Here is a 16,561-nt window from a genome sequence, read left to right on the forward strand (position 1 = left end):
GATGAGGTGAACTCGCAGCTTTGCCTCATTTCTGTGTGTCACTTTACGCCACACATGGGTGACACGTCGTGTACTGCAGCGCAAACTTGGGCAAAATCAATGAATGTCAAAGAAAAACCGTCTTGGAAAACACACATGGAGACCAGTAGCGATAACTGTAAGTAACAGTCCTATTTCTACCATAATGGCATGCAATGAATAGCGAAAACTAGTATTGGTAACTATTGAAGGAAAGTTTGGACATATCTCTCTCCCTATCTCTCTGTTACTGACATAATAGCCATAATAGATGAGTCTGATTTAGGCTATGTCATATCGCAGTAAAGTTAAGTCGGTTCATAGATGCTGTGTGAGTTGAACACGGATTCATTCAGCGGGTGATGCAATCTGACGCTAACAGAGGAAGCTGAGCTGGAGTATGTGATGTGGAAGCGCGCTGTGTTGGCTTGCCTCTGCTTCTTCTCTGCGCATCGCAATACACTGTATTTTGTGGTGGAGGGAGAAATTAATTATTTATTTCCTAAATGTAAATTTATTTTTATCAGAGGACTTGCAGAATTTTGTTAATGACTAGAAAACAATAAATTCTAATAAAATAAATTGCAGTTTCAAATAGCCTATGCATAATAATACAATATTATTATCTCCATGTAGATACAAATGTATTACTTCTTGATCCAGTTTTAAAATAATTTGAATAGAACATGGTGACTAGTTAGTAGAAAACAGTTGTATATTTTTTTCTGTGTTATAATGAATCCTGTCCACCTCTCCCCCTACTCTGCATCATTGTCATGGACCTTGACCTCTATCAGTGTTTCCTAGTCTTTCCCTTCCTCTCACTACCTCCTGTCCTCTGTGCTCTGCTAGTTGAAGGCCAGGATGCTGGGATTACTATTTTTGACTGGGGTGAAAACTAACTACCTCACTCCGCATCCAGGAAGTCAGTTCGTCTTGTGCCCCAACAAACACCAGGAAAAAACACTCATTACTATGTATGCTGTTTGTTTCTAGCCACTGTGTGTGTGTGTGTGTGTGTGTGTGTGTGTGTGTGTGTGTGTGCGTGTGTGCATGAGTGTGTGTGAGCATGCCTGTGTGTGTGTGTGTGTGTGTGTTTACATGCATACTATATCCTAAACTGAATGGAAATTATTATTATGATTTCTTTCCCTCTTAATGCCTCATTCACAAAATAGGCAGCCGTAGCACAAAGACACGCATTGCTCAGTGACCTACATATTGCATATCTAATGTGCTTTGCTATGGTATGTTATAGCTACAGTACATTCCCTGTACTGTCTTTGCACATTTGTATTTGAGCCTTTAGTCTTGACCCACATTCTGTTCCCACAGGGTCGTTCCACCTCAAAAAGCAAAAGAAATAGGATTTCGACTTCCACGTCTCAGATTGTGCTGAAATCGTTTCTATAGTGAGAAACAGATAATATTAGCATTCCTGAAACATTATTTTGTTGAAATATAATTTGATCTCTGAGAAATTAAGCTAATTGTTTGCACCCAAGTTGACCATTTTCATTTATAGGATTCATATAATATTCAATGAATATAGTACCAAACATCCGATTTGGACCAAACTTCTTCCTACCATTGAGTAAGACATGAGGAATCCAATAAAATGATCAAAAGCCACCCAAAGGCACCCCACACCCCCGCCAATCCCACCCCAACAACCAGTATATAGTATCAGTTCTCTATGTCTGACAAGTAGTATGGAGCTGCGGCTTGGAGTATTGCTTCTTCATACTATGTAATGTATTCCCTGTGAATCTCGTGATGTCCTCCATGAAAGCAATTCTGGTTTTTCTTCTCTTAGAAAAAACTGTATCCAGGAAACGGCCCCTGTGTGTGTGTGTGTGTGTGTGTGTGTGTGGTTTATTCTCTTAAAAAAGGTATTGATTAGTTAGACCATTCCTGGTGAAGAAGCAAACCATTAGGCTACAGCAGTTCTAATGGTTTCAATGTTATGGTCTCTAATGGTCTTCTATGGTAAAAGACCCAAACACACACTGTAATGTTTTTCAATGGTAATAATATTGGGTTGGGTTTAATGGTAAATGTCACTATGTCACGATCGTTGACTGAAGACACGGACCAAGGCGCAGCGTGATAAGCGTACGTACTTTTATTTAACGTACTTAACGACAAAAACAACAAACGATACGTGAAGTCCTGAGGTTAATACACAACAAACCTTTACGGATCAAGATCCCACAAAGACTAGTGCAAAACAGGCTGCCTAAGTATGGTCCCCAATCAGAGACAACGAGCTACAGCTGCCTCTGATTGGGAGCCACCCTGGCCAACATAGATCAAACGATCTAGAACAAAAACATAGAAAAACTAAACATAGCAAATCCACACCCTGGCTCAAATTTAAGAGTCCCCAGAGCCAGGGCGTGACACACTAATCACACTACATATAGAGATGTTTTCTCATATTTTTATTGAAAAACGTATGACTGCCATGCAATGGTTTATAATTGTATTATTTTATTAGGGTTTTCACAATTTTTGTCACCAGCCCATTTCGCCATTAAAGTTTTGGGATTTTAGGAAAAGTCTTCATATGAGCATTGCACCACAGAGATACCATTTGTTGGACTATTCAAGGAGAGTCGGGTGGAAGCGTTAGGTTGCTAAGAGAAGTACAAATTGAATTGCTTTCATGGAGGACTGGCTTGATTTGTGAAGATGACCACACAATACATTTTCACCATGAGCAAAAGCTATTGGTTGTCTACCCAAAATGCACCAAAACATTTTTTGTGATTAATTTATAAATAATAATAAACACAAGAGACCAGAAAACTTGAAAAAAGGGCAAAACCTGGTACTTTAACATGGTTTAACAGGAAATAAGGCAAGCGACTTTAATGAAAAATGTCTCTGGACAGGGAAAAAAACATCACCAGATTCACAGGGAATACAGATGCCATATCTTAATTTGATCATCCTGTTGTTGCAGGAATTTTCCTGCACAGTGGGAAATGTCAATTTATGGTGTATTCGAGGTTCAAAAAGGCTTCTAAAGTTTGTAATTTCTACTGTAAAATGTCAGACTTGATTTGCCCTAACGAAAAATGTATCAACCCCTACAAAAAATTCCATTAATTAAAATCCACATAATAATTCACATTTCCTGTTGCTGCAGAATTATTTTCCTGCTGTAGCAAACTGGCTCAGATTAAGATCCTACATCTGTACATTCAGGCCCGGCTCCAGGATGACATGCCTGATGGGGCATTTAAAATCCATGGGGGGGATGGGGGGGGGCACAACTAGTATTGCTTTAGAGCCCTAATAAAACAAGGTTCAAATGTACAAAAATATATCTTAAATGTAGCCGTACACATCAACAACCGTTGTTTTATATAATAACACAAGAAAGATATGCACCCCACTAACACATACAAGTGTATCTGAAAAGCATCAGTAGCTGCAAGTAGGACTACACATAATTTGCGTCTACCAACACGCACAGATCAGCTCGACAGGATGAGCACCGCCACCACTAGGCTATCAAAGAGTCTTACACGCTTCATAGCTTTAACTTCTATAATTAGAACTATAGGATACATTTCTGTTGAATTTGTGACACTACGCAATGAGCGTAACCTACAGTAAGCCAAGCCGCTTCTCCAGGTGGGAGAGTTTCAGAAAAGCAAACTAAATCAAACTAAGTGCATATTCTATATTCATAGCTGATGTGAAATATCATACATGACAGTAGCCAATTTGACTCTGCTGCAAATAATAATACATGCCCATTCAGAGAGCAACACACACACACTATAGCAAGAGAGCAGGAAGGGGGCGAAAAAGTAGTCTGTGTCGTTTTCATCGTTTTTACAGTAGCCTATCACACAATGACTGAGTGTAATGCAAATTAATGATAACAGAGTGAACGTTTACCTACTTCCTTTAGAAGGCTATACACGGTATTGGTCCTATACAACTGCGACATACAAAATGTGCAAAAATATAGGCCTATCTGAAATGCAGCCATATACACAACAACTGTCATTTTGCACACAAGAAAGCATGCGATGTTGAAGAGAAGCCCCACGAAGACTGGGAGCCCAAGATGCGCTCATTAAAACCGCACACACCGTAACCATCTATTCAGGCCCATGGACAGAAGGCTACAGCCAGTCAGCACGATGAAAGGATGATGCGCTGCCAATTTCAGCACCATCGAAGTGGACAGCGAGGACAATAGGAGCACTGCACCAGGGCTCACCTTAGAGCACAACCAATAGGCTACAATGGTCATTGTCCGTATACTCATAAAATAATGCAAAGCTGTATATCTATCAATTACTAATTAGAGCCACAAAAGCAAGCAATGACATTAAGAATCACAGATAAATCTAACATGCATAGAAGTAAAAAATAAAGTCCTAAAGTAACTATACATTACATTCAAAAATCTGCCAAACAACCAGGCTTGCATGAGGGAAAACCAATTAATTAATAATTCTGGCATGGCGGCCATGGCCATAAAGGTTGTAGCTTACCATTTAGAAGACTCGGGATCCATGGCACACAGAGCTTCCACAAGTTGACTATTTCCTTCGCTAAATCGTGATGACATTTCGCCCAGCACGACATCCAAAGTGCTGAAAAACAGTAGTTTACACTTCCTCTCTTCTCCATCATCATCCTGACCCACTGTGCTTTCAACTAGATACTCTTGCAGAGTTTTACTCATGAGTCTCCATTGTTTGGTTGGAGCTGGTGTGCTCGTTTCCTCCCTCCTGGCATGCCTCCGAAAGCTTTTCGAATTCAACATCACATCGCAGTTTTTCAACGCACCCATACGTACTGCGGACAAGTTTGACACCGGTGTGCAGATCAGTAGCTTCAGACTGCAGGAACTTGTTAGGAGAGTCGAGGAGCCCCAGGATTTTGTGAGTCATGTTAGATACTGTATAACCTTAAAACTCGGCTCTGTCACTGCTTTCAATAAGCCTGTGGCCTCAAATCTCACACAAATCTCACATTGAAGTCCTCTATCGCCTCCTCAGACGACATAGCGTGCAACACAACCAAATGCAGACCTTGAACCAGGTGCAACAAAAGGCCCGCTTTCTCCCGCTGAAAATGCAGCTCGGGTAAGTGTCAAAACAAACCTGTGCTGGATCCTCATCACCGAGGTCGTCAGGTGCTAGTGGGTGGGGTAACGGAGGTCCAGGTGCTTGTGTGATGTTACTCTCGTGCTGCTGGTGCTAGGCCATGGCTATTCTCGATCTTGTTGATCAGCAGGCAACGTGGGGGATGGGCGGGTATTGCATTTGCTGCTAGGCTCCTCAACCTCGGTGGTCGGGCTAACAGGGTGCTCAGTGAGCTCGGCATCGGTCTTGACTGTCACGACTTCCTCCAAAGCTGGGCAGGCTTCCTTGTTCGGGCAGGCTTCGGCGTTTGTCATCACCGGACTTCTAGCCACTGCCGCTCCTCATCTCATCATTCCATTTGTTTTGTCTCGTTTATTACACACACCTGGTTCATATCCCCTCATTAGTACCTGTATAAGTTTTCCCTCTGCCCCCCCTGTCTTTGTGTGTGATTGTTTATTGTGGAGGTTACTATAGCTCGGTGGAGCTATACTGTATTTTGTATTGCCGGGATATTCACCCGTGTGCCTTGTTTTCTCCAGTGCACCGTATTACCGCACTGGAGTGTTTTACGCATTGCTGCTTACCGCTGTCTTACCAAATAAACCATTTATTCTGTGATTTACCCTCCTGCGCCTGACTCTGTCCAAATCACCCGCCACAGAATCACACACCCAACAGCATGGAGTCAGCAGGAGACGGGAATATGCCTGGAATCGTGGAGCGGGTCCGGGAGCATTCCTACATGCTAGTCATCTTGGGCGAAGCGATGGATCGGGGTCTCCAGGTCGTCCAACGCCTGGAGAGGAGAGGACCCGATACTTCAAGACCAGCTGAGAAACCGGATCCAGCCACCCACACCCCAGCACCCAGAGGGATTCACCTATCCCGACCGAGCGAGTATGACGGGACAGTTGCCTGCTGCCAGGGATTCCTCCTGCAGCTGGACCTCTATTTTTCTAAGATCAGCCCGGCTCCATCGGAGCGGGAAAAGGTGTCCGCCCTCGTCTCCTCGCCCTGGAGTGGGCCAACGCGGTCTGGAGTGAAGGAGGAGACACGTTGGACAACTACAGGGAGTTTGCTTGCCTCTTCCGGGCAGTCTACGATCACCCTCCCGAAGGAAGAGAGGCGGGCGAGCGGCTGGTCCATCTGAGGCAGGGGACGAGGACCGCGCAGGACTTTGCCCTGGAGTTTAGAACTCTAGCGGCTGGGTCCGAGTGGAACGAGCGGGCCCTCATCGAACGTTTCCGGTGCAGCCCACGAGAGGACGTCCGAAGGGCTAGCCTGCCAGTATACAACATTAACTTTCAACTAGCTGGTGGACATGGCCATCCGGTTGGACAACCTGCTGGCTTCAAGAGGACGTCCTGGAAGGGCCCTGCCCGTTTCACCCCCCTTCAACCCGGATTACGTTCCGATGGAGCTGGGTGGTGCAGCGATCCGGGAGAACGAAGGACGACAGCTCCAGTGTTACCCTTGTGGCAAGAGAGGACATTCTGCTGCAGTTCTTCTGGGTCTGGAGGCGGCAGGCAGGGCACTCTCGCATCACTCCAGGTAGAGCAAACCCACACTCGTTCAGAGCACTCTGCTGCGCACTTCACCATACACGTCACCTTCCCTGATTACACTGTAGTCCCCAGTGTAAGACGCTGGTCGATTCAGGTGCAGCTGGGAACTTCATGGACAGGTCTTTAGCTAATAGTCTATGTATCACATTGGTTCCCCTACACATTCCATTGCCCATCAAAACACTTGACAGTCGACCGTTAGGGTCAGGTTACGTTAGGGAGGTTACAGCACCAGTCACGATGATTATGCAGGAGACCCATAGGGAGCAAATCACCTTTTTTATTATTGAGTCCCCTGATTTGCCTGTTGTGTTGGGTCTTCCCTGGCTCGCACTACACAACCCCACCTTTTCATGGCCACAGAGGGTTCTCACGGGGTGGTCGCGAGAGTGTCATGGCAGGTGTCTAGTTGTTGCCGTTGGTGTCCAGACACTACCTCCACCGTGCGCATTCCCCCTCCCGAATACCTCGACTTGGCGCACGCGTTTTCCAAAACGCACGCGACCAAATTACCACCCCATTGGGCGGGGGATTGCGTGATAAACCTCCGGTTAGATGCTGTGCCTCCCAGGAGTCATGTCTATACCCTGTCGCAGGCTGAAACGGAGGCTATGGAGACATACGTCTCGGAGTCCTTGCGCCAGGGGTTCAAACGGCTCTCCACCTCGCCCACCTCCTCGAATTTGTTTTTTGTGAAGAAGAAAGACGGAGGTCTGCGCCCTTGCATTGATTACCGGGCACTTAATCAAACTACCATTCGCTATAGTTACCTTCTACCCTTCGTCTCCTCTGTTATCGAATCAATGCATGGGGTGCGCTTCTTCACGTAATTAGATCTCCGGAGTGCGTACAACCTGGTGCGTGTCCGGGAAGGGTACGAGTGGAAGACAGCATTCAGCACAACCACGGGGCATTATGAATACCTGGTGATGCCGTACTGGTTGATGAATGCTCCATCAGTCTTCCAGTCCTTTGTGAACGAGGTGTTTCGGGACATGCTTGGTCGCGGTGTGGTGGTCTACATTGATGACATTCTGGTGTATTCCGCTATGCGGGCCGAGCATGTGTCCCTGGTTCGCAGAGTACTGGACCGACTGTTGGAGCATGACCTATATGCCAAGGCAGAAAAGTGTCTGTTCTTCCAACAGTCCGTCTCCTTCCTCGGATACCACATCACCACCTCAGGTGTGGAGATGGAGGGAGACCGCATTTCAGCCGTGTGTAATTGTCCGACTCCAACCACGGTAAAGGAGGTGCAGCACTTTATTGGCTTTACCAATTACTATCTGAGGTTTATCCGGGGCTTTGGCAAGGTCGCAGCTCCCATCACCTCTCTGTTGAAGGGTGGGCCATCCCGGCTCCGCTGGTCTGCTGAGGCTGACAGGGCTTTCAGTAACCTGAGGGCTCTGTTTACCTCAGCCCCAGTACTGGCCCATCCCGATCCATCATTACCGTTCGTAGTGGAGGTGGATGCGTCCGAGGTAGGGATAGGCGCTGTCCTACCGCCCCTGTGCCTTCTTCTCTAAAAAGCTCAGCCCGGCGGAGCAGAACTACGACATTGGTGATCGGGAGCTGTTGGCTGTTGTCAGAGCTCTGACCGCGCGGAGGCACTGGCTCGAGGGGGCAAAACACCCTTTCCTCATCTGGACTGACCACCGTAACCTGGAGTCCATCGGGGCAGCGAGGAGGCTGAACCCTCGCCAGGCCAGGGGGGCCTTGTTCTTCACCCGGTTTGATTTCACGTTGTCATACATACTAGGTACTAAGAACGTGAAGGCAGACTCGAAACAAAGTAGAAGCCAATAGACAACACCCCCATACTCACAGCCTCCTGCATTGTGGCCCCAGTAGTGTGGGTGGTGGATGCGGACATAGAGCGGGCATTACGCAAAGATCCATCTCCACCTCAATGCCCAACTGGGCTGCGGTACGTGCCGTCTCTTGTCCGTGATCGTCTTATCTATTGGGCACACACGTCTCCCTCTGGTCACCCAGGTATCGGCCGTACAGTGCGCTGCCTGATTGGGAAGTACTGGTGGCCTACCTTGGCTAAGGACGTGAGGGTGTATGTCTCCTCCTGCTTGGTGTGCGTCCAGAGTAAGCTACCTAGGCACCTCCCAGCGGGTAAGTTACATCCCTTACCAGTTCCACAATGGCCATGGTCCCACTTGTCAATTGATTTCCTCACTGATCTTCCCCACTCTCAGGGTAACACCACCATCCTGGTCGTTGTGGACCACATTTCTAATGCCTGCCACCACTTTCCTCTGCACCGGTCTCCCCACAGCCCTGCAAACTGCGGAAGCCCTATTTACTTACGTCTACTGGCACTACGGGGTGCCAGAGGACATAGTGTCTGACCGGGGTCCCCAGTTTACGTCCAGGGTCTGGAAGGCGTTCATGGAACGTCTGGGGGTCTCGGTCAGCCTGACCTCTGGGTTTCACCCCGAGTCTAATGGGCAGGTGGAACGGGTGAATCAGGATGTGGGTAGGTTCCTGCGGTCCTACTGCCAGGACCGGCCGGGGGAGTGGTCTGTGTTCTTGCCATGGGCCGAATTTGCCCAGAACACTAACCTATCGCCATTTCAATGTGTTTTAGGTTATCAGCCGGTCCTGGCACCGTAGCATCAGAGCCAGACCGAAGCTCCTGCGGTGGATGACTGGTTTCGGCGTGTGGAGGAGACGTGGAATGCTGCCCATGTCCACCTCCAGTGCGCCGTGCGTCGTCAGAAAGCCAACGCTGACCGCCACCGTAGTGAGGCCCCGGTCTTTGTACTGTGATTCTGGATCTCGACCCGGAATCTGCCCCTCCGCATGCCGGAAGCTGAGCCCGCGGTTTGTGGGGCCGTTTAAAGCCCTGAGGAGAGTCAACGAGGTTACGTATAGGTACTCCCTCCTGATTACCGTATTAACCCCTTGTTTCACGTATCTCTCCTCAGGCCAGTGGTGGCTGGTCCACTCCAGGAGTCTGAGGTGCGGGAGGTCCCTCCGCCCCCTCTGGACATCGAGGGGGCCCCGGCGTACTCCATCTGTTCCATCCTGGATTAGAGGCGTCGGGTGGGGGGCCTTCAGTACCTCGTGGAGTGGGAGGGGTACGGTCCGGAGGAACGGTGCTGGGTCCCGTTGAGGGATGTCCTCGATCCCTCCCTGTTGAGGGATTTCCACCGTCGCCATCCGGCTCGCACTGCTCCGCGTCCTCCTGGCCGTCCCCGAGGCTGGTGTCGGCGCGCTGCTGGAGCTGCGCGTCAAAGGGGGGTTACTGTCACGACTTCCTCCGAAGTTGCCTCCTCTCCTTGTTCGGGCAGGCTTCGCCGTTCGTCGTCACCGGCCTTCTAGCCACTGCCGCTCTCATCATTCCATTTGTTTTGTCTTGTTTATTACACACACCTGGTTCATTTCCCCCTCGGTGGAGCTATATTGTATTTTGTATCGCCGATATATTCACCCGTGTGCCTTGTTTTCGCCAATGTGGAGTGTTTTATGCATTGTTGCGTACCGCTGTCTTACCAAATAAAGGTAAACAAGGTAATGAAGGCGGTACCTTATGCCATTACATGGCTAGGGGCACAATCAGAAATGCATTTGGGGATTTGGGGATTTTAACTACAAAATATTATGTTATTACATCCCCACTCCCTCCTCACACTGGCATATAGCCTCTGTCCCAGTCTGCGCTACTGGCAGGCCCAGCGGCGCTATATTGGCAAAACCGGGCATGGTAATTCATATACCATTTGTTATGTTTATGGGGAAACAAAACCGTGGGGGCACAAATTCTAACTGGGGGCTACATGCCCGGCTTTGCTACCCCGTAAAGCCAGCCCTGTGTACATTACATAGTATGAAGAAGCAGTACTCCAAGCCGCAGCTCCATACTACTTGTCAGACATAGAGAACTGATACTGTATACTGGTTGTTGGGGTGGGATTGGTGTTGGGTGTGAGGGGTCCATGGGTGGCTTTTGAGCATTTATTGGATTCCTCATGTCTTACTGAATGGTAGGAAGAAGTTTGGTTCAAATCGGATGTTGGACACTATGAGTGTGTCAAGAACTGCAACTCTGCTGGGTTTTTCACGCTCAACAGTTTCCCATGTGTATCAAAAATGGTCCACCACCCAAAGGACATCTGTGAGAAGCATTGAATTCAAAATGGATTAAATAAATACACATTTCACCCAGCTACACACAATAGCCCATAATGACAAAGTGAAAACATGTTTTTAGATTTTTTCTTCTCAAATTTATTGAAAATGAAATCCAGAAATATCTCATTTACATAAGTATTCACACCCCTGAGTCAATACATGTTAGAATCACCTTTGGCAGCGATTACAGCTGTGAGTCTTTCTGGGTAAGTCTCTAAGAGCTTTGCACACCTGGATTGTACAATATTTGCACATTATTCTTAAAAAAATTATTCAAGGTCTGTCAAGTTGGTTGTTGATCATTGCTAGACAGACATTTTCAAGTCTTGCGATAGATTTAAAGCCGATTTAAGTCTGTCAATGGGGCTGATGTGGATGCGGTGTCGGAGTCAGGCGCAGGACACAGAAGCTCAGTCAAACAGACTTTACTAGTCAAATATACAATACAAAAATAAACGGGCCTCAAACACTGGAGGCGAGCGATTACGCAAGCAGTGCGTAAAACACTAACTAAATGAGCACAAAACTCTGACATCAACGGACAGGCGGACAACAACACACAAACTCACATACACAAAGCAGAAAACTTATAGGACACATAATTAGACACAAACGGACACAGGTGCAACAGACAGACCAAACCAAACAAACATCGAAACATCCAACGGTGGTAGCTAGTACTCCGGGGACGACGAACGCCGAAGCCTGCCCGAGCAAGGAGGAGGAGCAGCCTCGGCAGAATCCGTGACAAAGTCAAAACTGTAACTAGGCCACTCAGGAACATTCAATATTATCTTGGTAAGCAACTCCAGTGTATATTTGGCCTTGTGTTTTAGGTTATTGTCCTGCTGAAAGGTGAATTTGTCTCCCAGTGTCTGTTGGAAAGCAGACTGAACCAGGTTTTCCTCTAGGATTTTGCCTGTGCTTAGCTCTATTCTGTTTATTTTTTATCCTAAAAAACTCCCTAGTCCTTGCCGATGACAACCATACCCATAACATGATGCAGCCACCACCATGATTGAAAATATGAAGAGTGGTACTCAGTGATGTGTTGTGTTGGATTTGCCCCAGACATAATGCTTTGTATTCAGGACATAAAGTTAATTTATTTTCCATATTTTTTGCAGTTTTACTTTAGTGCCTTATTGCAAACAGGATGCATGTTTTGGAATATTTTTATTTTGTACAGGCTTCCTTCTTTTCACTGTCATTTAGGTTATTATTGTGGTGTAACTACAATGTTGTTGATCTATCCTCAGTTTTCTTATCACACTGTGACTGTTTTAAAGTCACCATTGGCCTCATGGTGAAATCCCTGAGCGGTTTCCTTCCTTTCTGGCAACTGAGTTAGGAAGGACACCTGTATATTTGTAGTGACTGGGTGTATTGATACACCATCCAAAGTGTAATTAATAACTTCACCGTGCTCAATGGGATATTCAATGTCTGCCTTTTACATTTTTACCCATCTACCAATTATTTGTGAGGCATTGGAAAACCTCCCTGTACTTTGTGGTTTAATCTGTGTTTGAAATTCACTGCTCGACTGAGGGACCTTACAGATAATTTTATGTGGGGTACAGAGATGAGGAAGTCATTCACAAATCATGTTAAACACTATTATTGCACACAGAGTGAGTCCATGCAACTGATTATGTGACTTGTTAAGCACATTTCTACTCAACTTATTTAGGCTTTTTTATTCATTTGTAAACATTTCTAAAAACATAATTCCACTTTGACATTATCTCAATTTAATCCATTTTAAATTCAGGCTGTAACACAACATAATGTGGAAAAAGTAAAGGGGTGTGGACTGAAGGCTTATTGTTCCACTTTGGAAGACCTTTAGAGAGGTCCAGTCATTAACATATGGAAAACATTAATAACAAAACAATAACTCCCACCATAAGTCCCATTACAACAAATATGTGATTCATGTTAACCTTGTCCAAATAAAAGAAGCTTGACTCAAAGTCTCCAACTATGCACTGAGCACTGAGAGAAGTGCATACTCGCTTGGGACACATCAATACATATGCATGTAAAAACACATCAAAGTGGAGCAGAGTTGAATTTAACTTGGATGCGAAAGTGGATAAGTGATGTCTCACAGGATGAGGGCTTTGGATAAACATTATAGTGCTTGTTGATTTAGGAATGTATTCCGATTGTGATCTACTCTGCTGCAGAATGCTACAGTATAGAATTATGTGGGGTATGAAAAGGTATCTCCTTCTGAATCTACAATGAATTCCCCTGTAGCTCAGTTGGTAGAGCATGGCGCTTGCAACGCCAGGGTTGTGGGTTCGTTTCCCACGGGGGGCCAGTATGAAAATGTATGCCCTCGCTAACTGTAAGTCGCTCTGGATAAGAGCGTCTGCTAAATTATGTAAATGATAAGAGCCTCTGCTAAATTACAAAAAAAGAAAAAGAGTGTTTCTTACCATGACAGTCTGTGTAACAGCAGATACTGGGGCCCCTGTTCTCCTGAACATGTTACCTGACTTGGGAAAAACTGGGTCCTACTTATATAATATACACCAACAGCCACTGCACCTGGTAGATCAATTCATGACAGACTTGTACATATTTTGAGGTACAGTATTTTGGTGGAGATCGTCGAGGATTCATCGAGTGGGTCTGGATTAAGACCCCTCTCCCAGCTGTGCACATGGCACACTCCTATAAATACCCTGGGCCACAGAGACAAAGCCCCCAGTCTTCTGCTGCTCATAAGGCCTGACAGCCTAACACTGTCTGCCTCACACACTGGAATGCCTGCTGAGACCAGCATGACCAACAGCGCTCTCTCGCTCTCACATAGAGGCAGAGTGAAATCATAGGCTATTATGGACAGGGATGTAGGAGCTGAAGTGGTCTTTGTCCGAGAGTGGCCCGCCACACTTTGACTCATGCCCCCAATGCATGAAGGGGCACTCTGTGTCTGCTGACCAAGGTCAAGGCCCCTGGCAGGGGATGCTGAGATACTCTGACTGGGCTGGGGGTTTTATCATGGTCATAGATGGGAGTTTGCTGAACTGAGACCTTATTTTCATGACTTGTCCCTCATCTAACCTCTGAGAGTGCCACGGATAGCCGAGCAGGTCGTAGAATAACGATAAGAGACATAGAGAGAGCTGTTCAAGCACACACATCCCTAAGAGGTTTGGAGAGAAAGAGAAAAATGAGCTGAGACATTTTATGAATGATTTGAATTCGCTCCTCAAATCTCACAAAGCGCCCCAGGAAACCCATTAGACAACCATCCTTACTGTTCACTTCTCAAGTATGTCATTTATACTGCGTAATGTGTGTGTGCAGCATTTTCTAGACTTCACAGTATTCCTCCATCTCAATGGGGCTGTTGGGGTTGTTGTTCTGCAAATGTACAAATGTAACTCCCATGACTGCATGACTGAGGTCTCATGACTGGGTCTTTAGCCGAGGAGACAAGTAAACACACACTCTTGTATCTCTTCCGTTCTTCGGCAGTAGGGTCTAAAAAGGGTTTTGTGAGGAAAAGGGGGGACGAGGGAATACTAGGGGAATCATTCTCTCTTGGGGTCAGTGTAGCAGGAGCAGGACAGTCTGTGGCTCCGGACAGAGGGGGTCCAGTAGTTTCTATCATGGCTGTGCTGCTGATAAATAGGTCTGGCCTCTGCAGAGCATTGTCACAAACTTCCTGTTGATGTGCAGTAAACAGTATTGTGTTGAAATAATGGGAGAGCAGCATCCTGAGTCTAAATAGAGACATTCACAAAAACAACTGAGACGGTAAAAATGTTCATGCTATGGTGTGTTATTCTTGCAATGTGGTGGGGGCTTCTTGACAATGAGGATGCGGTCAAAGTAAACATTTTTTGTAGACTTCCTGAAGACAGTCACACTGACCAGTTGTTGTAGTGAAGCTTAGACCTTCTCCTCTGGGAGATGGATGTTCTCAGGAGATATCTCTTATCTCCTGAACGTGTCTTATAATGCTTCACTTCTGTTCTCATTGCCTTTTAATCCTTAGGACTGCTCTGGTGTCATTACTATGTAATAACACATGTTGCCAATGTCATCCTCCAAGGCTGTCCTGTTCTTCCCCTCCCTCTGAGTGCTGTGGCCTGTTGTCTGTCTGAGATCTGTGATTGACCAAGTCCAACTTGTTGTTGTTGTCAACATTGAATTACACCCTCCCTGCCATGAGGGCCATGTGGCCTCCATATGACCGGGCTCTGGTTGCACAAAGGTCCTCTCTGTGGATCCCTCCACAGTCTTCACAGAGTGTGATGAACAGCAAGTCTCTCCCTGCAACAGCTGATGTGCATCTTCAGAGGGAGTCTGTCCTATCCTTGGCTGTGCACTGTAGGGAGGACAGGGCAGGTCAAACCAGACCACATAGCTCTCTCACATAGCTCTCTCTTCTGCTATACTGGAGACCGTTGTTGTGTGCAGATATATCTCACTAAGCTTTGGTCTGGAGAGCACATTACTGGACAGAGAGATAGGAGACATACAGTAATGTGATATCATTAAGACTCAAAGACAGAGATAGAATCAGCTGATCTTTTGTGCGATGCAGAGGTAAAAGATTGGGTGATGGGATAAAGGTGATGATGAAGTGCATTTTGGATGTTGTAGGGATGAGTGTATAGGAATAGGAAGGTTATGGTTGATAGAAGCTGCTGCATCAGCCTAGACGGGGAATCACAGCTGCAGGACATATCCATGTACCCATAATGCCGATGGATGCCTCTGGACCGCACACAGCTGCCACCCAACGCCTCTGCACATATCAGCCACGGTGTGTGTGTGTATGTTTGTGTCGTTTTTTGTTCTAGTTTCTAACACTGCATTGTCGTCCTGTCTTTTTTTGTGTGAGGGGTAAAATCATAGACAGGCAATAAAGTATATACATATATACACTGCTCAAAAAAATAAAGGGAACACTAAAATAACACATCCTAGATCTGAATGAATGAAATAATCTTATTAAATACTTTTTTCTTTCCATAGTTGAATGTGCTGACAACAAAATCACACAAAAATGATCAATGGAAATCAAATGTATCAACCCATGGAGGTATGGATTTGGAGTCACCCTCAAAATTAAAGTGGAAAACCACACTACAGGCTCATCCAACTTTGATGTAATGTCCTTAAAACAAGTCAAAATGAGGCTCAGTAGTGTGTGTGGCCTCCACATGCCTGTATGACCTCCCTACAATGCCTGGGCATGCTCCTGATGAGGTGGCAGATGGTCTCCTGAGGGATCTCCTCCCAGACCTGGACTAAAGCATCCGCCAACTCCTGGACAGTCTGTGGTGCAACGTGGCGTTGGTGGATGGAGCGAGACATGATGTCCCAGATGTGCTCAATTGGATTCAGGTCTGGGGAACGGGCGGGCCAGTCCATAGCATCAATGCCTTCCTCTTGCAGGAACTACTGACACACTCCAGCCACATGAGGTCTAGCATTGTCTTGCATTAGGAGGAACCCAGGGCCAACCGCACCAGCATATGGTCTCACAAGGGGTCTGAGGATCTCATCTCGGTACCTAATGGCAGTCAGGCTACCTCTGGTGAGCACATGGAGGGCTGTGCGGCCCCCCAAAGAAATGCCACCCCACACCATGACTGACCCACCGCCAAACCGGTCATGCTGGAGGATGTTGCAGGCAGCAGAACGTTCTCCACGGCGTCTCCAGACTCTGTCACGTCTGTC

General features: G+C 46.5%; 1 protein-coding gene across 5 annotated transcripts in view; it reads left to right on the top strand.

Moving 5' to 3' along the window:
• Positions 1-16,561, top strand: part of LOC121574062 (actin filament-associated protein 1-like 1) — a 37,397-nt gene continuing 20,836 nt past the window's right edge. For all 5 annotated transcript variants that reach the window (XR_006002138.2, XM_041886628.2, XM_041886630.2 and 2 more), the window contains exon 1: positions 1-157. Coding sequence is in view for 4 of the 5 variants with exons in the window: in XM_041886628.2 (XP_041742562.2) it covers positions 55-157 (103 nt within the window). In the remaining variant the exon portion in view is untranslated. The remainder of the gene's footprint in view (positions 158-16,561) is intronic.

The sequence above is a fragment of the Coregonus clupeaformis genome, chromosome 9 (assembly GCF_020615455.1).
Source record: "Coregonus clupeaformis isolate EN_2021a chromosome 9, ASM2061545v1, whole genome shotgun sequence".
NCBI lineage: Eukaryota > Metazoa > Chordata > Actinopteri > Salmoniformes > Salmonidae > Coregonus > Coregonus clupeaformis.